General features: G+C 41.7%; 1 protein-coding gene across 1 annotated transcript in view; it reads right to left on the bottom strand.

Moving 5' to 3' along the window:
- Window positions 1-5,899: 5,899 nt before the first annotated feature.
- The window catches only part of ZZEF1 (zinc finger ZZ-type and EF-hand domain containing 1), a 56,874-nt gene continuing 38,157 nt past the window's right edge, over window positions 5,900-24,616 (bottom strand). Inside the window, exons 40-55 of the mRNA XM_021550823.3 lie at window positions 23,917-24,194; window positions 22,668-22,842; window positions 22,008-22,140; window positions 20,824-21,020; window positions 20,148-20,267; window positions 19,061-19,249; window positions 18,595-18,695; window positions 17,958-18,093; window positions 16,654-17,013; window positions 14,659-14,802; window positions 13,628-13,796; window positions 11,663-11,761; window positions 10,751-10,916; window positions 9,957-10,107; window positions 9,420-9,491; window positions 5,900-8,940 (exon numbers count right to left, since the gene is read on the bottom strand). Of these exons, the coding sequence (XP_021406498.1) occupies window positions 8,866-8,940; window positions 9,420-9,491; window positions 9,957-10,107; window positions 10,751-10,916; window positions 11,663-11,761; window positions 13,628-13,796; window positions 14,659-14,802; window positions 16,654-17,013; window positions 17,958-18,093; window positions 18,595-18,695; window positions 19,061-19,249; window positions 20,148-20,267; window positions 20,824-21,020; window positions 22,008-22,140; window positions 22,668-22,842; window positions 23,917-24,194 (2,565 nt within the window). The 3' untranslated portion in view covers window positions 5,900-8,865. The remainder of the gene's footprint in view (window positions 8,941-9,419; window positions 9,492-9,956; window positions 10,108-10,750; window positions 10,917-11,662; window positions 11,762-13,627; window positions 13,797-14,658; window positions 14,803-16,653; window positions 17,014-17,957; window positions 18,094-18,594; window positions 18,696-19,060; window positions 19,250-20,147; window positions 20,268-20,823; window positions 21,021-22,007; window positions 22,141-22,667; window positions 22,843-23,916; window positions 24,195-24,616) is intronic.

Here is a 24,616-nt window from a genome sequence, read left to right as displayed (position 1 = left end):
GTAAACAAGCTACCCTTTGTCTCCTTAAAAAGGAAAAAAAGCCCAGAAGTTTCTTGTGGGTCTCAGATTCAGTCAAAGAAAGAAACTGAGGCCCACAGTTTCTCTCCTCAATTTGGTTAAAAGACACTTCATAGGACCTTGGGGACTTCACCTCTAACTTAAGGATAGCTAATTGGACAGGAGCCAAAAAGTCCTGCCTAAGAAATTACCTAGAAAAAGAAGAGAACAAAATAAGTTAATCGCTTTTTTGTGAAGTGTTTTAGCAGGAGCAAGAACCTCTTGCCCTGACTCAGCTTTTCTCCATAAAGATCTTTTTTATTTTTGCCTTTTATTAAAACTTTTTGTTTCCAACACAGTCACAGGAGCCATCCTGCTTATTTTATGCCACCTGAGGTAGCAGAGCTATCCAGGGTATAATGCTTATCTCTGAGAGCTTATAAGACCAGGCTCAAAAAGAGAAAAAGCATCACCTGATGGCAGGATCTAAAGCAAAACCATGAACAACAGCAGGTCAGCTCAACACCCATCACACAGTGTCCAGAGGTGCAGCACCCTTAAACAGCCCCAGGCTCCTGTCCTGCCTTGTTTTTTCTGCAGCAGAAAGTGAGGCTCTGGTGCAGCAAAACCCTCCAGGGAGATCCAGCAGGCAGAAGAGACACATCTGAGGCAGGAGCTTGGCTGTGCCACCGAAGAGAAGCTCAAGGGATCAAACTGCAGAGCCAGGCTTCGGAGCCAGGGGCTGCTGGGGGTGACTGCAGCCTTTGCCCAGAGAGATTCACACTCGGGTCAGTTCTGCCACAGACAGGGGTTCCTGAAAGCCCAAGTGGAACAACTGCTCACCAGCTGGGGCTGAGCTGCAATTTAATTTTTTCTGGCTTAATTTACCTGAGGCTTTCCAAAGGACTAGTTTGTAATTAAAGCCAAGGATCAGTCGCACTGACAACTGCGTGGCCTCATGTACAGCCACTGCACAGCAAAGAGGAAAAGTCTTAAAAGGAAAAGGCAGAGATTGCCTTGGGCACATGATGGACCACTGGCACTGCCCATGGTGGCATCGTGTCCGTCAGGGTTACGAAGGGCTGATGGGTCACTTGTGTGCCATGAGCCACATTCTGGGGAGGCAATAAACTGGATACAAGGCAGGGAGGCCAAGGCTGCCACAGAGAGCTGGCCCCGGGGTAAGGTGAGGGACACGGCGCTGCTCTCTCGGGGAGATCCGGAACCCCCCCAGGGAATGCAAACTCCTCTTTCTCAGGAGCCCAGGAATGGAAGACGTGTTGCCAAAGGCAGAGCCGTCCCCGCAGTGTCGCACCCGGGGCTGGCGGCTCCGAGAAGCCTCAGAGCTGCTTTCAGCCAGGGAAGCTGGTGCATCTGCAGCTGCCCCGGCCCGCAGAGCCCGGCAGGAACCCCAGAACCCCCAGGATCCCGCAGAGCCCAGCAGGAACCCACAGAGCCCCGCAGGAACCCACAGAGCCCCGCAGGGCCCCGCTCCCTATGGGCAGCACCGGCAGCCGCTGCGGGGCCGGGCAGCCCCGGGCCGTGTGCGGCTGTCCCCATACAGAACAGTCACTCCCAGCCCGGTCCCTGTCCGTGTCCGTCTGTCCCCGTACAGAACAGTCACTCCCAGCCCGGTCCCTGTCCGTGTCCGTCTGTCCCCATACAGAACAGTCGCTCCCTGTCCGTGTCCGTCTGTCCCCGTACAGAACAGTCGCTCCCTGTCCATGTCCATCTGTCCCCGTACAGAACAGGCGCTCCCTGTCCGTGTCCGTCTGTCCCCGTACAGAACAGGCGCTCCCAGCCCAGTCCCTGTCCGTCTGTCCCCATACAGAACAGGCGCTCCCAGCCCAGTCCCTGTCCGTCTGTCCCCGTACAGAACAGTCGCTCCCTGTCCGTGTCCGTCTGTCCCCGTACAGAACAGTCGCTCCCTGTCCGTGTCCGTCTGTCCCCGTACAGAACAGGCGCTCCCTGTCCGTGTCCGTCTGTCCCCGTACAGAACAGTCACTCCCAGCCCTGCACAGCCCACGCCGTTCCCTGCTGGCGAAGCTCCGCGCTCGGCTGCCTGGCAAGGGCTCGGCGTGCACTTGAGACGGGAGGAAACGCGATTTTAGTGCAGGAGAAAGTCTCCAAGAGCCACACAGCCTGGAGAGCGCCGGCAGCACGGCCGCCCTGAGCCTTCGCTGGATCCCACAAAGGGGCATCGAGCATTGGGAAAAAGCAGGGAAAAACCCCAAGGATCTGGAGGGATCTTTCTTGTGCCAGTCTAACGCTGGTTTGGCTGTGAGGAGGAATTGCTAAAGTGCAGGGCAAGCACAAGCACAGGGGACAGGCACTGGGTATCAGGCCTCGCTCCTCATCATGGATCTCCCCCTCAATTCTATTAATTAAAGAGAAGCTATTACTGCCCAGCAGCAGCTCTGCTGGTGCTAAGCATTATTAGTGCAAAAGTGAGGAGAGACTTGCTTTACTGTCAGAGAGGCTTTGAGTTTCTAGTAAATAAAGCAACCCTTTCCAGCTCCACAGGACTGCCTTCCCAAGGAACAGGCAGCGAGCACTGAGCACACCCTCCCAGATGCCATCACCTCTGAAGGGGCTGAGACATCTTCTGCAGAAAAATGAGGTGGCAAAAGATCAAAAACATCACAGTGCATTTTGAAACTGGGAATTGAGTGGGGGGAAAAAATGATGTTGTTTAAAATCCAGTAGTGTATCCAACACTGACCCCACACAGGATGAAATTTTCCTTTTAAATATTAAGTCACAGTGGGAAGGAACAAAACCAAGAACCAAAACAAGCAAACAAACAACCTCCCTCTTTACTGCCCCCACAAGAAAAAAAACATTGGTGGGGAGAAAAGAGCCCAACCTGCTGCTCAGGGAAATAAAAATCCCAAGGTGGGAGTGGGGAGATTTCTGGGAAACCATTGACGTTTTTGATGAATGAGCTTTCTGTGGGTGGTTGATGTAGAGGAGAAGGGTAAGAAACACAGACATGATTTATTCTCAAGCAAAATGATGAGACTAAAGGTCTCCTGACTCAACACTTCTCCTGACTCAAGAATTCATCTTTTTGTTTTCTGCCTTTGCAGATTCTGCTGGATGCCAGGGAAAGCCACGCGATTTGCGCACTTCCCCATCAACAGCACGGTCTGTTTAGGCTCCAAGGCAACAAACCCAATTTAAAGCCTACCTTTAAAAGCTGAACTAGATGTGCTTAAGATTACACCTTAATTCCATATTTAACTTGATCCAAGACAAGCACAGTGATGAGCTGAAGCCTCAGTAAATGTCTACCTACATACGCACATCGAAGCATTATTGTAGATGACTTATTGGGGAGGAAGATCTGCACAGGATGCTTTTGCTAATTAGAAAGTGTAAAATCCTAAGTGGGAGCATTTCCTGTGATTCCTCAGGTGTTTTGTTGGTTCTTAGTGGTTGAGGAAGTTAAAACCTTTGGGTGTCTGAAAGGTGGTGAGGTCAGAGCTCCAGCCCACAACACAAAGGTGTGTAAAAGATCAGAGAATCATGGAATAGGACTGGAAAGGACCTTAAAGCCCATCCCATCCCATGCCCCGCCATGGGCAGGGACACCTCCACTATCCCAGGTTGCTCCAAGCCCCGTCCAACCTGGCCTTGGACACTTGCAGGGATCCAGGGGCAGCCCCAGCTGCCTGTGACTCATTACACAGAGCTAAAAAGAATTTAGTGTGGCCTTACCAACACCTGGATGTGATGATCCAGCTGTGAGGAGATGCCAATAAAGTGTTTTGGAAACGAGCCTATAAGAGAAGAACTGACAAACATTTGCAAGCACTTCAATTCACATTTCCTTAGGTTTCATAAAAGTGACTTTTTCCATGCAAAGCAAGTTTAAATATTTGTTATTTGCACTGCAAATGTTAAGGAAAAAAACTCCAAAATGCAGTAAGATTTATGCAGTAAGATTATGGAAAGTCAGACAGTAAAGTGGGGAATGGAAAGAAGAAACCAGCAGAAAAAAAATTCATTGCTGTTGTCAGAAAAGGATTAGAAGGAAAAACTCCCCAGCCAAGTGTTCAGGGCTTGTGAGGCAAGACCTCTGCTTTGACACAGACCAGTTATCTCTTCTCCCCCTCTTTCCCATGCTCCCTAAATACAAACATTGATTTTTTTTTATATTCAAGGAATGGGAATATCGAAATGCTAAGTACCACGACAAAACTGCCCAAGATTCCCATCTATTTATCAGGAATGCTTGTGGATGTTTCCAGTTGGAGGAAAAGAAGAGTTTGGGGTTTTTTGTCCCAAGTGTTTATTCCTGCATACCCACATGTGAGGGCCACTGCAAGTCTAGGCTGGAGCTGGTACCAGCTTTTTATTATTTGTTCTTTCTTAGGTAAAAATCAGGAAAGATTTTACTGCAGAATAGACCTGATTACATTAGCCCTGACCATCATGGAAAGAATGAGCTTTAATCTCACTTCCTTCACCTCTTACTTATTCACAGTGGATTTCTCTCTTATTCACTTGAATCAGGGTTAACTACTTTGCTTTAAAAGCAGAGCTGAGGCTGTTCAGACTTCAGCTTCCCCCTACAAAACCCTGGTTTTTTTTCCTGTTTTTCCAGGCCATGTTACCAACAGACATTCTTTGTTCCAGTTATTATCCAGCCCGGCCTCCTGGTCCAGTGGTGAAAACCAACCTCTTTACATATACTAATGTGTTTTCCAACATTCTAGAGCTTTCCCTAAAGGCCAGGACATGCTTTTCAAGGCTCCCACGGTTGTGGTTTTGTCCCCTGCAAACAGGAATTATGCTTGTCCTGGTGCTTCCCCAGCAGACTCAACATCATTCACTTCAGGTTGGATTCACCATTGAAAAGGGGAAGGAGTAAATCGAATTATTGAGACTTTTTCTGCCCCAGTGTGCCCAGATTTTATAGCAGGGTATTCCAGGGATCATTCCAGGTTTAAAATGGTATAAACAGGCAGGTATTTGTGAAGGTACAAAACCCACTGCAAATACCAGACCTGAGCTGGGCTGTGAAAACACAAGGATTGGGCCAGTTCTGTTTTAAACACAGCTCAGCCTTCTCCCGAAAGCAGATTTTTAAGTCACCCACCTCTAAGCTAACTTGCAGCCTACTTTTGATCTCTTGGAAGAAAACCAGTCCTGAAGAACTTGACCTGAAAAGCAGATCCAAAGTGCTACAGATGTACCCTCTGATGCATTCCAGTGCCTGGCCCCATGCTACATTTCAGAGCAACTACACTGAATTTTTTTCAGGTTTATCTGCTGAAACCTCAAACCTCAGGGAACAGTCCTTGCTCTCCCACACCCTCACAATCCTATTATTTATTTGTGTTTAATAAAATTTCCTAATTAGACCATTCTCCAAGGAAACAACTTGCAGCTTTAGGCAAATACAGGAAGATGTTGACTTGACACAGCCCTTTCCTCGAGCCAAATCCAAGGCAAACAACCTTTTCAGCTAAACCCACTGGAGCAGGTAGGCACAAGAACCTCTGCTGATAAACATCACTAATTAGAATCAACACCTACTAATACAAATCTCAGCTTTACAGGAGACATCTGAGGCCTCCAGATGGGTGTTTCAGGTCTCAAAGTAAATATACACAGGCACTGAAACCAATGGATATCCATGGGAAAACTGAATTTTCAGGGTAAGGCCACTGGAATGTAAACAGCAGGGCTGGAATTTAAGAGATGACTCCAGAAGTCTGGTTCCTGCATAGCTCGACGTAATATCAGATATTTGCCAACCACATGAGGACAAGCAGGTTTGCTTACAGGCATGGAAAACGAGGGTTCCTAAGAAAAACCCTGGATCTAACTACAAACTCCAACATTAAACATTCAGTGAGGAGAGCAGAAAAACAAACAAAAAACAGACACCGTGTTGTACTTTTTTTGATTTTATAGAATTTTTACAATATATTTCTCTTCATTTGCATATTTTACCCACATCTGTAGCTTTCTTTTTACATGTTGAACTGAACTGGAATAAATCTAAAGGTCTGATATATTTTAAACAACTGATAAAAATTGCAAAGTAGTAAACCCGTAAGAAAAGAAATTATAAAACTCTCGTTTTTAAGTGTTTAATGAAAGCAAGTCAAATGCATCATTAGGAACAATATGATTTGTTTTAAACACATCATAGGTGATTCAGGCAGGACAACTTTTTTAGTTTTTCTTATATTAGGCACATTTTTTTTCATCATACCTGTTTTCCAGATAGTTTTATACAATTCAATAGCATCATTCACATCCACTTGGAACTTCTGCATAATTTTCAAAATGTGATTGATCATGAATATTCATTATTGGTATTCTATTCCTTTTTCTTTAGCGCTACCAGAAGGAAAAAAAATAATCAGTGTTTCTTGTCTGTTAAAAAATCCATAATTAATGATTTGAGTTATAAGGCAGCAACAGATTCAGTGTCAACTCAGGTCACAGTCCTTCAGTTCCATCTAGTGGGTAGAAATTATATTTAGTGGACACTGTTCCTAGACAGTTCCTTCAGGGCAAGACGACTGACTCACGAGGCCAGTCACTGCTGGTAGAGTAAGTTGAGTGGTAATGCCTAGCAAGGAATCCTGGCCACTCCTGTGTCATCCTTGCAGCCTCATGTCTTCATCCAGAAAGCAAAAGGACAGTCCAACAGAAAAAAAACGTGACTGTGACAGAGCTGTGACAGATTCTATGAATGGTTTATTTACAGTCTTCATCCCTGATGTGAGAAAAGAAAAATCCTTCTTTGCCTGACGGGGCTGATGTCAGCTGCTGCACAGCTCAGCACAGCAGCCCAGTGCAGATCTGTGATTCCTCAGCCATGGATGCCCACAGAGGCAGTGAAGAGGAAATCCTCCTGCTCCAGAGAAGCAATTTCCAAGTGCTCACCTGCCCCTTCCACGTGAGTCCCTAACATCAGTTTAGGAACATCTCCTTCTGCTGGAGCAGCCCCCTCTGCCCAGGATCTGTTCCAGCGATGAGAAGGTGTGAAGCACTTGGCTCCCCAGGGATCTCTGACAGCCCAGCAGGGAGGCTGCAAACTCAAACACCTTAAGTGGGAACAGCATGATCTGTGCATTAAAGGTACACCACAATCTTGATAATTCCCTTCCCATCCTGATGTCTTTAAGGAAATCAACTCATGATGCTCAAGGAGGGCTTTCAGAGCAGCATCTCTCTGCTTCCTTTCAGTCTTTCACAATATACTACACTTTTCCTGAATCCTGGCATTCTCATTTGCTAAGAGAGCCACTCCATCCCTGAAAGCATGGTGCTACTTGGTCTTCAGTTTTAAGTCTTTCAAGCAGAAAAATCCCATTCTGATTCAAGCACTTGCTGTGCACTCACTTGGCTGAACAGAAGTCAAAACAAAATTCTACAGCACAAGAGGCTAAAAAAAAAAATCCAAGGGATGTATTACTGCATGCTTCCCTCTCAGAGGGAGATTGGGCCACCCTGACACTCCAGCCCCAGCTGAGAAGACCATCAGTTCAGAGGACACTCCCCAAAGCAGGGCTCCTGTGCACTGGTATTTGGACACCACTCGTATTTTGGACAAGCAGGGTCAATAAATACATTTCCTTCTGACAGAGCCACTGCTTCACACAACTTACATTCAATTACTATTAGAGCTTTTGGCTGTTTTTTTTTTTTTTTCCTCCAGTGTTGGGGTGAAGAAGCAAAGAAGAAAATATTTAGCATTAAAAGTGATCTGAATTTGTAATTGACAACACCAGCTCTATAAACTGTGCAGTGGTACACCAAATACACACCCAAATCTTTCTGTATGATTTTTAACTCTTTGGAAAGGGAATAACCAATATAGCTGTGCAGGAAGAAAGCCAATTTATTGCAGCACAGAAGATCTGCAATTCATTCCATGTTCACTAAGAGAAATGTGGTTATTGCTCTGTAAAATAAGAGTGGATTGATCATTAACCCCACCCTGAGTGCTGGGAGTCTGAGATCCCAACATTGCCAAGGACCTCCTAAGCCACTAATATCAAAGTAACTGAAGGAAAAAAAATTCTTCTCATGATTTCTTGTAAATATGTGATTTTTCAGAAATAGGTAAGTTCTTCAAGTCTTCATATCACCAGTGCCTTGTGACTGAAGGCCAGCCTTTGCTCTCTGCACTATAATAATGGGCTATTTGGAATAATGCATTGGAGATAAAGCAAGGAAAGAACAGGTGACCCAAAAAACAGGAGAAACATAAAGCTCTTGCACGAGGATGCTGTGAAACTGGAATCCTTCAATTGCTTTGCAAATCACCCACAATTTGTTTTACAACCTGCAGTTTAGTAAGAATTGAAATCCTTTTCCTTGGGAAGTAGCCTCCAAAGCAAAAATGACAGGATTCAAGTGTGGACCATCGCTGCAGCAGCCACCAGACTGTGGTTTGCCTGTTTCACTCTGAAGATGTACAACAGATGCTGCTGAAGGCATCACCCCAAGTTCAGCACTATTTTCCCAAGCTGACACGTTTCATGGATCAAGTTTCCTCAGGAGCAGATTATACAAACGTGGGGGCCTTCCATTCTCACACTTCAGCTACCTTCTTTACTTTGCTTCCTCTGAATAAAAAACAATATTGTTCTGTTTACTCTAACATGCTACAATATGTGCATACATAACTGTAGGCGACGCATGAGTTACTTCAGGATGTGCTTTTTCTTGAAGTGCGCTGTTACTTTTACAAATTCTACATCAAGGTGGAAGGAAGGAAGGCTGCAGAGTGCTCATACACTGAAGCTGAAGGAACTTCTCCTGAATGGAGTTAAGATGTTTGTTCCCATGTCCTATGAACAAACTACTCTATCCCATGCACTCCGGCCTGAGCCAGTATTAAACATTCCAGAAACTTGTTGATTTGTTTGGATAGTTAATGGCAAGGCTGATAGCAGCAATGTTTTTCAGGGCCTAGAAGAGAAAAGGAAAAACAAAGTCACACCAAATATTCTCCTCAAGCCCAAAGTGTGAAAAAATCATATGAAACTACACAGAAAGAGAAACCTAGAATCATGGACTGGTTTGGGTTGGGAGGGACCTTAAATATTATTTCATTCCACCCCCTGCTATGGCCAGGGACACTTTCCACTACCCCAGGCTGCTCCAAGCCCTGTCCAACCTGGCCTTGGACACTTCCAGGGATGGGACAGCCACAGCTGCTTTGGGAAGCCTGTGCCAGGGCCTCACCACCCTCATAGAAGAATTTCTTCCCAATATCCTCAGAAAGCATTTGTGCAGAGTTCACTCACAACTTTCAGAGCCTGTCAAGGTACTGTACTAGCCAAGTACATTTATATCTCTTTTATAAACTCCACTGGGCAATGAGAAATCATCCAGTGTCTGCCACAAAGATCCCAGACCCACCCAGCCCTGGGGCTGTGCAATCCTACCTGTGCTGTGCAGCGATGAAGATGATCTTCAGTATTTAAGGCAAGCAAATACTCCTGTAGAGATCCAAGCTCCTGTGGCCAGAAAACATGCAATGAACACCAATGTTTCTACCAAAGGTGGTATTGTACTAATTAACATTAAAATGCTGATCATTAGAGTCTCCAAGGACTGCACACCAGACTCTCCCAAACTAGAGCACAGTTTGTGATCATAGAAACGAGCTCATGACATATTTAAAAGTTCAAAAGCAACTCTACAAAAACCACATGCAAATACCTTTAAATTAATTATTAAACCAGAACTGCTCTCAGAATAAACAGTTGCTTTACGGCCTTAATAGTCATGGCTATCACTTAAAGTCCAATGATGGATAAGGTAACAGAATTCCCCTCTAATTAGAACTTGCTGCCACACTCCACAAGTGAAAGTTATTAATGTTTCTGTAGCTCTGAGGAATAAAGGAAAACTGCATTTAGTGTAAAACTCTAATTCTCAGCATTGAGGAAAGGAGGGATAGAAACACAGGAACAGCTTACAGTAACTCTGTTTTCTGTGACAAAGAAGAGTTCTGCCAGCGCACGATGAAGAGGAAGGAGGATACCGGGCTTGGCTGAGTCGTGACAGGAGTTGTTTTCCATGTGGGTGAAGAGCTGCCAAAGTGGCTTCAATAAGGTGAGGTCACAGTCCCTGAGAAAAAAGTAATTTAAATGAAATTGTGATGCAATAGTGAGCAACCACTGTGCCCATTTCTGGAAATGGAGAGGGGAAATCAAACCAAATCAAATTTAAGAGAACAAAACTTTAAATTTGTGACAGCTAACAATAAAAAAAACCCACTTTGCTAAATGCTCTTGTATCTAGAAATACTCATGCCATACACACAAGTTTAAAGATGCATATCCCTTCTAAAACCCAATTACAGGCTTAGTGGTACAACTAAAAATAATTATTTAGAAGCTACTTAGTTTACAGAGAATCAGATCATCACTTCACCAGATTATTATTTCATCCTTACCTTAATTCTACGGTATAACAATACAAAGAGAATAAATTTCTAGAAGATTAATTGAAATCTACCTTTGTCCTATTTTCTGATTTTTTTTTTTACTTTATAATGACATTTGAATTCATTAGACTTCTTTAAATTCCAGCAAAGAAGAGAGACCAAAACATCCCCGCTATCAAAGCACTGTAAATTGCATCTGACAGACAAATTAAGAAAACCTGCTTGGAACCACAGGGGGTTTTTTGCTTCAAAATAATGTCAGTTTAGTGCCTTTTTGTTGCATTGCCCTTTGCCACAGGTGCAGGAGTGGAGCAGGGCACTCACCCCTGGCTGCTGCACTGCACGATCTTCAGGAGCAGGTGGATGGCCTTGAGGCGCTGGTGACCCGTCTGGCGACACGCCACCCCCACCTGCCACTCCCAGATCTTGGCCAGAGGAAGGTGAGGAATTACCCTTTCCTCAGACAGCATCTGCTTTAGAATTTCAAACCCTAGGGAAAAAAAGAAAATTCAAACAGCTGTTCAGTTTTGTAGGGATACATTCTGTTCATATAGTCAGTTTTCTCCATGTATCAAGTATTGCAAGACAGAAATATTGAATTAAAATACAAATATCTGAGATAACCCTAGATTACATCCTAATGTGGCAACTCTTTTCTGAGGCAAAACTTACATAAAAATTAGAAAGAATCATATCCAAAATTAAATTTTTGCCCAAACAAGGCAAAAAAATCAAGGCCCTCCCTATTATATGACATGCAGTAGAGTTTTGCTGATAGCAAATAATCCACAAGCCTCAATTTCATTAAAAATATTTAAACTCTGAAATAAACTAACAAAACCTCTTATGCTAAAAATTAGACCCAGAACCATCCTATTTTAATGGATAGCCACTTTTGAAAAATGCAATTACCATTATTTCTATTTCCAATTACAGCATCCTAGAGTGTTTACTAAATACTCTGTGTAATTACTATCATATAATGAGATCTTGGATGCAAATTACATTATTATCATTGTCATCTCCAAGTCTCTGTGAAGATTCTGTGTTTCTACCCCAAAGTCACAGGAAGTAAGAGACGTCAGTTGAGTTTCAGCTTGAACAAAACCAATCACATTATTTCCAAGACACTGAATGCAAATTCTGAGTCAAGGAAAAGGGATAATCACAGGTCTGTCAAAGCTCAGCAAAATGACTAAAAAAAGCCCTTTTCAATACATTCTGAGCACCTCTTACCTGTCTGAAACCTTCCCAGATGACCTGCTGTCACTGTAAACTTATAACCCCACTCAGTGTTGCTCATGTCAGAAGTAAATCGGTAGTAGAGCGTGTCTCCTATGTGCAGGGAAGGAAGAAAGCCCACATTACCATCTTCTGAGTTAGTTTTGCCATCTCAAATATAACTTAAATAAAAAGTCTGAAATTAATTAATCCTAGATGTCTTTGTTCAAGAGTTGGTCTTTTATTTTTTGGTAACTACGAAACACAAAGAACAAAGGTGACAAAGGTGACAAAGAAGAGGCTAAGCAAAACCCACAATAGTTTTCCCTGTCTAAAGATACTGGATAGGAAGGATAATGTCTTTTACATTTTTGACAACTGAATAGAAGAAATTAAAGAAACTTCATATTCTGCACATGTAACTTCACTTTTCCAACTGTGTTACTGGATCAGTTATGATTTATGAAACAAGAGCCTATACAGGCTCTTTACAACACTTTAATTCATTGGACAAAAGGTTCAAAATATATGAAATTAAAAATTTTACATGTCAGAAAATTAAATTGAACATTTTTATTCCAAGGAAGAAAACCATTAAACTTAATCACTTGAAATAGAAGGATTATCAAAACATTTGACCACTTTACAATCAGGCAAAAAACATTCAAAAGGCTTTTGCCATTGTGGCATCTACACCTTCAGAGATAAATCCTTGTAATTGGCTGTAACACTACACAAAGCATCTTCTTACCTGCTGTGCTCTATAATACTAGAGCTGTTAAAACTTAAAATAACTTTCTGCCCCATGAAAAAGTCTGTTACCCTGGGACAAGCAGGCTAGATTTCATTGGGAAGCAGAATTTTTTGAAGTTTTATGAACAAGAACAATTTTGAAAGCATTTTTTAGGATTTAAAATGAAATATCTATAAAAAAAGGTCCTTTTTAATCATGAAATGGAGAGAGTGTTCTCTCCTACTCATAGAAGAAAGCCCTTCAATCAAATTATAAGCTCAGAAGTCTTCAAATGTCTGGTTTCAGCTAAAACCTGCTGGAACCAAGAACCTTAATCCAGACAACCTTGGCTGGAAATGAATTTCCAGAAGGTGAAACTCAAGTTTCACAGCCAAGGCTGCTCTAAACAATGAGCTTTGAAGCTCAGCTCCTTGGCAAACCTTGGCAACTATTAGGGATGAAAAAGAAGACAGACAGAATTTCACAAAAATCTAAAATATTTCTACAGAACATACATTTGCTTTTACCAAGTACCCTGCAACCCAAAACCAACACCTTGTAACCCTAACTGGTTTGCTAAGAAAGTTCCTAAATCTCTTTACAGGTGCTGACAGTCCTTGAAGTCAAGAGCTTCCTGCAGTGCCCCTGGCTCAGTGGGTTAAAGCAGTTAAAATCAGAAGCAGGGGACTGTGCAGTCCCTGAGCTCTCTGGCATTTGCTCCTCACTGTGCTCTCACAAATGTGCTTAGAGAATCCAGAGTGCAGCTGGCAGTCAAACCTTGGGCTCCTTCCAGCTGTGCTCTGTGCCACCAGCTGGAGCCAAGGTGCTGGCACTGGCTCTCTTTGCTCAGAGCAGCAGCAGAGCACAGAGACAGAGATAAGCATATCTTTTCTTTTTTTAAATAAAAAAACATGCTTCCTGTGGAAAGTAAGACAAGGCATAAACAATGTAAGTGAATACTGTGCAGAACAAGGACTGTGCTGGAACAGAATCAAGATCAAATTTGTTTCCAGTAGCTGAGTGCATGCTTTGAGTGAGTGGTGGAAAGAAAAGGTCACAGCACAACAACAGATAAGCCACTTTGCAGAAACAAATGCAAGAGCAGCACGTCAGAGCAAACAGAGTGGGACAAGGAAGGGACTGGCTTTTTCCCTACACATCTCAGGAACATCCACATTGAACTCATCAGGAGTTTCTCTCAGGAGTCCCAGCCATGCCCTATACACCCTTGGATCAGTCATATTCACCTGGAAGCTCGAAGTCAGTCCATTTCTGTGGAGAGCCACTGAAGCTGTGCCGGTCCTGCTGGAAGTCACTGCTGCTGGACATGAGCAGCTCATCACAGCCCTCCTCTGTGTTACACTGAGAGTCAAACTTGATGGAGAGGTAGATAGCACCAGGAATGTGAACTTTATCCTGAGAAATGAACACAGCAGCTTTGTGTCCTGTCACACTCTACTGCCCACAACCCACTTAACTTTCACTACACAAACAAGGGAGATATAAAAAGTATTATAGCATCTCTGTGAGTTTTTTACTTTGATATTTTACCCTCAGCTAATTTAACAAATGTAAAGCATGGCCTATTGTTCACATTAGCTGTTAAGCATGTAGAATGAATTGCCAGCAATGCTTTCCTTTTTCAAAAGCAGTAATTGTTGCTGATATTGATCTCGCTGCCAGAACCTAAGGGGTTATATGCATTTTAGAAATAAAAATCAGAAGAGTCAGAGCAGCAGGGAAATGAAAAATCCCAAGACTGCCCAGAGGCAATAATTACTTACCAAACTATATCAGAAAAATGCTATCAAACAGTATCAAGAGAAGAAAATTAGAAACTCTTTGTGTCAGGCAAAGAGTCTAAAATGAGAAATACAAGAAAAAAGACACCACTCCTACTCTCATCTAAGGGACTAACAGGCCAAGTGAAACAAATCTTTGGAAGGAAGGGTAGAAACATTTGTTCATTAAGGCCTTGAAACCATTAACAAATCTGATCTGCTTCAAATACATGCACAGTAAAACCAAGTAAGTCATACACTTTTCCTATGATTGAATTAGAATTACATTAAAGTGCTTGATTGAACACATTGCTTTGCAGGACAAGGCCTGAGTTATCTGACATCAGCCTTTTCCAAGGAAAACTGAACAGACTTCACAGGTGCTTCAAGCACAGAAGTCATCCCTCAGATATCCACGTGGAAGTCTGAGAGGCTGCTGCTCCAAGCCCTGGGTGATTCCTGCTTCAAGTCATGCCTGCAATCCATGCCTGCCCCACCTCAAAGTTGGTGTTGTTGTTGTAAGGATGCCGAGATTCTCGCGTCTGCACGGCCATCCCTGGCTCCTCCATGAACTGACAGGCTGTCAGGGCCATGGTCCCCAGCATGCTCTCCTTGCACCCATGCAGCACTTTCTGCAGAATCTGGGGAGAGAAAAGTCATGGAAATACAATCTGCTGTCAAAAGAACATTTACAACTGCACATTCTGATGGCTGACACAAGCCATGTCCAGCCATGCAGGATTTTGGAAGAGGGAATCAAGGAGCCAGCAAGAAACAAGATAAATTCAGAAATTATGCCTGCAAGTGTCATCTCCATAAGCACAAAAGATTTCACTCTGTCCTCTGTTCTAGGCCTTCCATTCTTTATTTGATAAAAACATGACTCATATTGGCCATGGCTCTTCACACAACTGATAGAATCAAGGCTAATCCATAAAGTAATTAACAAGAAATTAAAGCTGTAATCAAATGAGATAAACAACTTTGTTAACATACAAAACAGGCTCCCTTAGCTTCACAGGTTTTGATTTAAATAGAATATGTCATATATTTCAGCCTTCAAAAAAAAAAAAAAGTACAACTCTGCATAAGAAATGATAAAGTATCAATTAGATGGCTGAACTTTTGAAAGCAGTAGATGTAAGTTCTGTGTGTTTAAAACTACCCTAAAATGCCCTTTAATCTATAAGGACACACTAAAAATAATTCAGAACCACCTGAGTCTCCTTTTTTCTTATTTTTATAACAGTGCATAAAAGTCCTGAATCCAGGAATTCTGTTACTTGAGCTCTTTCAGGTCATCAGAGCAACTCATTAAGGCCATGTCTTCACCTGTCATCTCCTACCTCCTCCTGTAAAATGTAACACACCAGCTCAGGCCAGCAGGTTCATCTCCAGATTTCTTGAGAAAAGGAGTTTAAAAAACAAAGGCAGCACGCAGCACGTATTCCCTGAATGCACCCTTTGCCTTGCACTTGCTGGACAGCCTAAGACAAACGCTAGGTTTTTGCATTTAATATGCCTTAATAGATTTTATTCTATCAGTTCATCCTGCCCTTTTCTGAACCCATAAAAACACCCTGGGGCAACAATTTCCATGACTTACTGTGTCAAGAGCCTGTTCTTTTGGTTTGTTTTGGACCTGCCACTTATTACCTTAATCTGACACTCCTTTGTTTTCTTACTGGGAGGGCCAGTGAATAATACTTACTGTTAACTTTTGCATGCTATTTACTGCTTTAAATCTACAGAGAAAGAGGAACAGACTTTTCCATTACTCCTTCTCCCTCAATGTCCCACAGGGGAAAGATCCAGAATGAAGAAAGTCAGTTGGTTCCTCATACTGAAGTTATTCTGTGGCTGCAATAATCCCTACCATTCTTTTCTAGGCCTCTTCCAGTTGTACTGCATCTTATTTTAATTTTTTATGAGATGAGGGAGTCACTGCAGTCCAAAAGAGTGCATAGATTGGTTCAATGGCATATCAATGCCTTCTGCTTTATTTTTCATTCTCTTTTTGAAGATTCCCAGCACTTGATTTGCTTTGACTGCTGTGCAGCCTTGAGCTGACACTTTCATTACAACATTCTATTGTAATTCCAAGATCACTTCCACCACCAGCTCATCAGTGGAGTAGCAGGTATTACAATATACACATTGAGATCTAAGAAAAAGCAGCTTTTAAAAGGCACTGCCTATTTTACCAATTTCTCTAGATTACCATCTATATTGTCTATTTTCAAACCAGACTGCCTATTTTACCAGTTTCTCTTTCATATCTGAAAGAGCTCTCTCTACACAGCATTTTCATTTTCTGCTAATAAGACCAGCACATCAAGACACTGACAGATTCCAACTGCTTTTTCAGAACTAATTTAAATTTTGGAGTTTCAATTTAGTTGAAAAAAGGAACTGCAAGTATTTCTGTTACTCAGAGTCTCAAGACATGTGGGCACAGCTTTTGTTCACATGCCTAAATCAAATCCACTTACTCTTTCCCATAGTTGCTTCTCCTCTAGCTGCATCAGCATGTCCAGGATGTATGTCATATGGGCTGGGCCACTGAGATCTAGGATTTCCTCATTTATTGCCACATCATCAGGCCACTCAGCTAACAAGGATGCCAGCACATGCCTGGCATACAGAACTGCAATTGCCTCATTGACACGATACAGGTAGTCCCTGACAGCCTTTTTACTCCTGGAGTCCAGCTCCTTGTGCAGGAGAATGGAGCTCTTGGTGCGTCGCTGCTTGGCATAGCTGAGCTGCAGGTCACTCTCTGTGTTGGTGATGAGCTTCTGGGCAACAGGATTGGTTTCTTCTGTTGCTTTATCACAGAGTACAGGTTTTGACTGCAAGAAAAGAAATGCAAGTTGGAAAACAGGCTGCCAATAATTTACTGCCTTATGTTTAGATATCTGACCGGTATATCTGCAAGCTGAATTTACAAATTAATTTGTCAAAAACCTCACAGAAGTGGGATCTCTCATACAGCTACAGAACTCCTGAGAAACATTGTTTATGTCTACACACCTCACTACACACTGATGCATTTGTGGCAACAGCAGTTAGAACTCTAACCAGAAGTGTGAACTGAAGCTCACCTACAGAGGTAAAGCCACCAAGTACCCTGAAACGAGGCAAGCTGGGAGGGACTTTTGGAGATCACTTGCTCCAAATTTGACTTAAGGCTGAGATAACTTCAAAATCAGGGCTTTGTCCAGTCATGGGTATTTCACAGCCTCTGTATAAGCTGTTGAAAGGCTTATTTTTTTTCCTTTTAATTATGTGAAACTGCTTCAGGAAGCTCCTTCCCCTTTGCTATGCAACTGTTAAACAACTGTGCTGGTGACACCACACAGCCAGGAGTGAGCCCTCAAAATAAAAAGAGCTGTGGGACCTTTTTATTAAATGCAAAACCTAAAGCTTGCAAGTGTAGTGTCTACAAGATAGATTCATTGTTTCCTTGTTCTGCTGAACTTACTGTTAGATAACAATGATATGCTAAAGCAGTAGCATGGCATAAGCTTACAGCAATGAGATACAATCTCTCTTGTGTAAGGGGAGGAAATTACAGCCTGCAATCACAATTTGTTCTCCTGATCTGAGAATCAAGTTCTTTCACTTCCTTAAGGAAGGAATAACAAGGAAGAAATACTTGCTTCTTGTACCTGCTCATTCATTTTGACATAAAACACTGATAACAGATTATTTCAGATGTATAAAAAAAAATCTCAGGCTTGAATGCCAAAATTCATTATTTTCCAACTGTTCCTTTTTGTAGAGGTGTCCATACCAAACAGGGTAAGATGATCATATCTGTGTCCACTGCCTTGGAGCTCTGCTCCTCCAGCCTCAGGCGTTTGCTGGGCTGCCACTTCTGAGCCAGCGTCCGGATCCTCTCATCCGTTGTGATCACATCCCCATCAAACCTTCACAGAGGCAAAAGAAAATCAAAAACACACAACTGTGTTTCCGAAGTAATGCCAACTCAATTAGGGCAATTAAATGCAAATTAAATCTTCCCACCTTCTGTTTTGGGAAGATTAAACACTGCCTATTTTTATCATGTTAACTGTTCCCCTGTTTTAACAAGCCAAAGGATTTAAATGTTACAAAATCACTCATTTCTGTGAGAACATGGTGTCTCTGTGAGATGCTGTGAGTACCAGAAGCCACATGTGAGCTCTTGACTTTTCCTCAGTTCACAGAATTCAGAGCTTCATATGGGAGCTACCACATAGAAAAGAGCATGTGATGTGTTTCAGAAGATGGTGACTTGCTTCCATAAATACTTCTTAGCAGGAGTTTATTTCCTTACTTTTTCACACATGAAAAACAAATCTTATCCTTGGAAGAATTTCTATCCAGCACTGAGAGGAGTTTAGATTTTCACCCACCACTTTCTCTGCTGGACCCAGAATTTCACATACCTCTTTTGAACTTCCAGGAAAAAAGATTCTGTTCTTTTCATCTGCAGCTCATACATGGCTCGAAGAATGTGGAGAGGTGCATTAAGTGCATCGTGTGTCATCTGAGCAAGGAGCAAAAAGAAATTTAAAAACCCCTAAAAACACATTAGAGTGGAAAAGGAAAGACTGAATTTCTATAAGGATGACCTATGCATTATTTCCCACTTTGTAGGTAGAGAATTAATGAACTTGGTATTTGGACTAATAATAATGAGAAGCAATTTAGCAAAACACTGTATGATGATTTTGTAGTATTCATTACCATAGTTCTAGTTTATTTTCTTTAAAGAATGATGCACTGAAATCACAGACCCACACCCTATAAATTTAAAAGGAAAACAACCATATGAATTACCAAATGTTTTATGCAACAAGCAAATGCATAATTTGCACATTTACCCAAAAGAAGGTAAACTAATTTAAATACCAGGAAGCATATTTTGGTGGCTTCATCCAGGCCCTCCAGAGGATCAAGTTTGTTCTGCTCTAAGTCAACAGGACCAACAAGAGGCTGCTCCACATCCTGATCTTGTTCCCTGTCTTCCAATTCAGTATCCTCCTGTTCAGCCAGGGAACTGATATCTTGCTTTGAGGAATACAGCATTATTGACAAAATCTACAAAGAAAAGAATATGGTGTGACAGCTGTAGGTATTATTAGTTTATTTGCAATCAGCACCTTAGAAGAACATTATGAGACCTGGACAGCGCTTAACTCAAGCTATTTTACAAAGAAGCACACCTAAAAATAAAAAGAAACAACCCCAAAACACAAAATGAAACAATCTCTCACTTCACTAATGAGTTACACCTTCCATGCTGCTGCACAGACAACTTCATTGATTAGCTGAAAGTGCAAAGGAAGTTGAAAAAGTAATTATTTAACCATTTTAGTGCATCAAAGATTTGAAGATTCCAAGACAAAAACAGAGCAAAGGTGGCCATCACCAGAATGCCAGTGATGCCCCTACACACCCTTCTCCTTTGAAAACAGCCCTTTGGCTTCATCACAGTCCTAAAAATGAATTAACACAACTCCTGCCTAAGATAAAACATAACTAATAGCTGAACCACACTTATCTTTCAATTAACAACCACTGTGAAAGAATATGCTCATGTGTGCATTGATCTCCCCACCTGCACTGCAGCAAAACCTTGTGCAAGTCATGCTTTTCTTTGAGATTATTTTCTAAATTGATGAATGGAATTTTAAATAACAGACTAAATAAAATCCATACAACAATCTGAGTAGGTGAATAATGTCTCATTTATTTTTTTCCAAATAAAATCGGATTAGTGAAAATCAGCTCCTGCTTTAATGAATTTAGTCTATTAGCCACAGGATTATGATGGGCAGAAGGAGGCAGATTCAGGGATATAGGGATACAGTTAAGTGAACATTTTTTCAGAGACTAATTAGAGATAATCTTGAGTCCCCAGGAGGGCAGTGTACTGCCATAACCTTTCATGCCACCATGTGAAGCCTGACTTTTTACAAAATGTCACTTTTCTTACCTCCAGGTCTCGGAGAAGCCATGTCTTACTGAAGCCAGTTCCTTTGCTACACTTCTTCACTAGAAGTTTGAGTAAACCAGACTGAAGAAAGGCAGACTGGATCTCCTTAAAGCCATGAATCTGCACACACAGACACACACACAAATAACTAAAAAAGGAATAATGCATCACAGTGCTTGTGAGATCTTGTCACACAGCCTTGGGTGAATTTCCTGCCCAGATGAACTACACTGGGAATCCTTTCCTTTCATTCCCTAAAATAAAAATCCCCACTTCAAATCCCTTAAGGGTATCATCTATGACGTGCACAGTGGTAACTGAGAATCTGTTTTGATCTGACACTCCAAAAAAAGAAAAATTTCCTCTTCAAAGACTTCAAGAGTGAGAAAAGTGAGCTTCACTCCATAAAATGTTATCTCTAGGAATTTCTTCCTGAGCTCTCCTGAATGGCTGGCCCCTACAGAGAAGAAGCAAAACAACTTCCAGCTCAGACTCACAAAAGCTATTTAAAGCCCAGCAACATTTCCAACACCCTACAGACTGGGAATAAAGGGATCCAGCTGTGACAGAAATGCCCTTGTGGTAATTCCCCAGTGTGCTCAGTCAATACCCAAATTCTTGCAGCACAGGGTAAAACATGACTTTTTATTTCTCTATCATAGTCTGTGATAGGTACCTTCAGAGTTCTGTAAAGCCCCTTCAGAGCCAGTGACAAGACCCAAGTTGTTTCCACTGCCTCAGCATAGCTGCTGTCCATGCTGGTCTGCAGGAGGTGGGTGGAGATGAGGACAAAGTGCTGCAGGTACTGTCTCAGCTGGGTGTGGGAATCACTGCCTTCTTGCCCACATTTCTGAATCAACTGATAGTCTTTCACTACAAGAGAGAAAAAACACAATTCACATCAAAATGTTGTAGAGTCATCTCTTAGTAGATATGAGTAGGTTCAGACATGAGACATCTTTACATTGATCATGTTATAATAAAGGTCTTATACAAAAATTATCTCATATTCCCTGAACAGTCAAAAAAGTATTTCATTTTTCAGTACAAGTTAAAAATCCCCAGGTCACTTTTGGCAACAGCACATATTTGCACATTAGCAGTACAGCATGCAAAGTAGCTCACATTGTATTTTACAATTAAAATGGGGAAAATTCTAACCTGCAATTGATATGATGAAATAAATACTGCTGATCTTACTGTTTAAAATGTCAACAGTTAAACAAAAAGAAAAGCTTTTATATTCAAATATTCCTTTAATATCAAAAAGCTGTTTAGTCTGTTGATTTTTCCAAATGTCTTTTACACAGATTCAGTAGTCAAATCTTAGGACAACCTTTTGCTTTATTAACTTCATTATATTAGGTCATACAAAGAGAAAAGCCCTTGCTCCTAAAAAACCCAACTAATCTGTTATATATTAGATGTTTCACTTAGTCTCAAATTTTAGGGATATCCAAACTGTTTTTAAATTAGCAATTGTTCTAAAACATTAAGCACAGGCTTGTAAAGAGTAAGACACAAGCACTACATAAATCTTGAAACAGAAATAACTGCTTCATCTTCATCAAAAGCCTATTTCTGAGATTTCTCAATTAACTAAATGGTCTCAGCAACTTTCTAAGTACTTTTCTGAATAAATTTAATTGAAGTATTTACTGTAGAAGCTTCACAATTTGGCAGTGACCTGCAAGCAGAATTTGGTAACCTATGAGCAGAAAGTCAGGCAACTTACTAATAATGGAATTCAAACTCTGCATACCTGCACAGTAGTCTAGTTAACATTTGCTTTTGGGTATCTGTAACAAACTGTAAGGAAATACTCTGTGATTCTCTGATAAAACAAAAATGTCACAGAACCTGTTTTTCTCTTTCGGGTTTTGATGTCTACAACCACTGCCCTGTTTTTCTCAGTGAAGTGCTTCAGGATAATCACATTATGAGGCTCATTAGCATTGTCCATGTACACAGAACGAGTGCCCATGCACAGCACCTGAAATGGCAGCAGAACTTCAATTAGGATTTGGAATACTTATTTACAAATACACAGCCATGTCTTATACTGGTTACATTTGCTTATTCTTGCTATTGTATTTTTTAGCTGAACCACTGCTTGATGCTTGGTATTTGCTGGTCTTTAGAAAATGGAAGTCTATAAAAGAAATGTCTACAACAACGAACTTAATGTTACACAGGCAATGTGTCAGTTATGAACATCAAGATGGAGAATGGATTGTTTTGCTTGTACAAAAGTCCTTTTAGATACTGAAACAAATGAAGCTGGTTTGCTTGTAGCAGTTATAAGCAGGATCCAAAGAAATGTCAGGCAAAACCAGCTCATTATTTTTCATCAGATCAACATTAATTATACACAAGTAGAAAGATGTGAACTGTGACACACAACAGGTTTTGAGAGTTTATAAAGGTTGCCCCCCCATTGATGGAATCTGTAGTATTTAGAAAGAGATACCTAAAAGCTTTAACCAATTCTGTTTCCTTTAGGACTGACAGGCCACTCACCTCAGGAAAGCCAACGAGCACCAACAAAGTGAAGATGTTGGTGTGCTTTAGCTGGAAGGGCAGCTGCTTGATGCAGTGGTCAGTGAAAGCAGCAAGGACAGGGTGCCACTGCGCAGAGGCGTTCAGGGAGCGCAGGATGTCTGCCATGGAGCTCGCCCAGTCCAGCCCCACACGGCTGCAAAGCAAGAGCAGGCTGCATCAGGAGGGCTCACTGCACGCTCACCTGGAGCTATTCCTCCTCACACAGCATATCACTGCTAATCTGTCACTGCTGCAGCTTGCCATTTACTACAGAACTGTTTTTTCCAAATTTTTAAAAGCTTTCATGCCAGCTGACACCTGAATTCTGCTTTGTTTTCCATAGAGGAGAAATACTATTGTGTTTTCTGAGAGGGTCTACAGTCCCAAATCAAAGTGTGCTTGAATATTGCCACTGTTAACTCTGAATTTTAGTTTAGAACTCAGAAGTTTCTGTTTGCATGGCAGCAAAGTTTATTTCCCATGTATGTGACCACCTGCTCACTCTCTGTCTCACACAAATAACCTACAGGAACTGGTCTCTTACACTAAAATTAGTTTTTGAGAAAATCCTTCCCCTCAGCTTATGCTCCGGATATTCTGCCTTTAATTTCACATGCTTTCCTATTTGTTTATAAACCTCCCTGTAAAACACAGCTACAATTAAAAGTAAGTCACATTTAACAGGCATGTCATGAATCTCAGAATGCTTGAGAACTTTCTCAGGATCTTCAAAATCTGTCCCTCACTGCTGTTTCCAGTGCAATTTTACTTAGTGTAAAATTGTACTGGAGGTGTAAAAAACCTCTCTCTCAACTACTCTTACACAGAAGGGCGAGATCCAGAACTCAGCACTGGTGATAGTGATGTGACACACTCTCCTCCTTTCCCAAGTTATACAAGAGATTTGTAACAATGTGAGAGAATGAATGTCACACAAAAATAAGGACTGTATTTTTGATTTTCCTCATAGTTTCCAAACCTCACTTCCTCCTCCATGACATGCTGTGTAGGTAAGCACAGGAAATTAGGCCACTCTTCAGCAGCCAGCCTTCTTGTGGAAGGAAATTAGGATTCCCACTGCTACAAAGGCTGCAGATGCTAAGCCCCTTCAATGACCAAGGTACAGGTTTAAATACCTTCATATTAAAAAGCCTCTATGCACAAGGCATACATGAAAGAAAATTACTATTCAGCAGAGATTAATTAATTGGATTAAGGTAAGAAGCACCTGTCTAAACACACAGCTCCCAGACTGAACAGAAGATGAGTTGTCTTCCATCCTTCTGGCACTGTAGACCCATCTCCTGGTACAAACAAATTATGTTTGGCTGAAAGGATTTTAGTCACAGCAGCATCCACTTCTGCAGGCATAAGCCTGAGGATTAACTGGCCCAGGAGTCCCAAGGTTAAATGATAAGTTTCATTCAGGTGGCCAGCATTTGAGATTACAACATGAAACATCAGTGGAAGTATTTGTTCCAGGTTGATCAGAGACATAGTGAAGCCCTGCAGAGAGAGAAAAATCTCAGTGAAGCAGGGAAAGGAAACAAGATTTTTAGTCAAAATCAGCATATGAAAAGCTTCTGTTCTGAAGGTCTTTCAAATGGGACAGATGGAATGAGAAACTACATTCCTACTTTGGTTATTGGCCTGTTAGAGCGACCCAACATGTGAAGCTAAATTGAAGATTTAAACAATGCTAAACAGTTAAGACTCTACTTCACAGATACATTAAAATCCCCTTCCCTCTCCCCCCATCCAGGAACAAGCCCTTATATTCCTTAGTGATGTCAATGTCTGAAGACATTCTAATTCACATTTCATAACATGTAAACAACATGGCCCATATCCCACATTTAATTCCTATGAATTTTATTCGTGTTATTTGTGCACATACAAAAAACCCCAGATGGAAGTAAAAAGAACTA

This window comes from Lonchura striata, chromosome 20, assembly GCF_046129695.1.
Source record: "Lonchura striata isolate bLonStr1 chromosome 20, bLonStr1.mat, whole genome shotgun sequence".
Classification (NCBI taxonomy): domain Eukaryota; kingdom Metazoa; phylum Chordata; class Aves; order Passeriformes; family Estrildidae; genus Lonchura; species Lonchura striata.
Note: the sequence above shows the minus strand (reverse complement) of the source record. Positions and strands in the feature narration are given on the sequence as shown.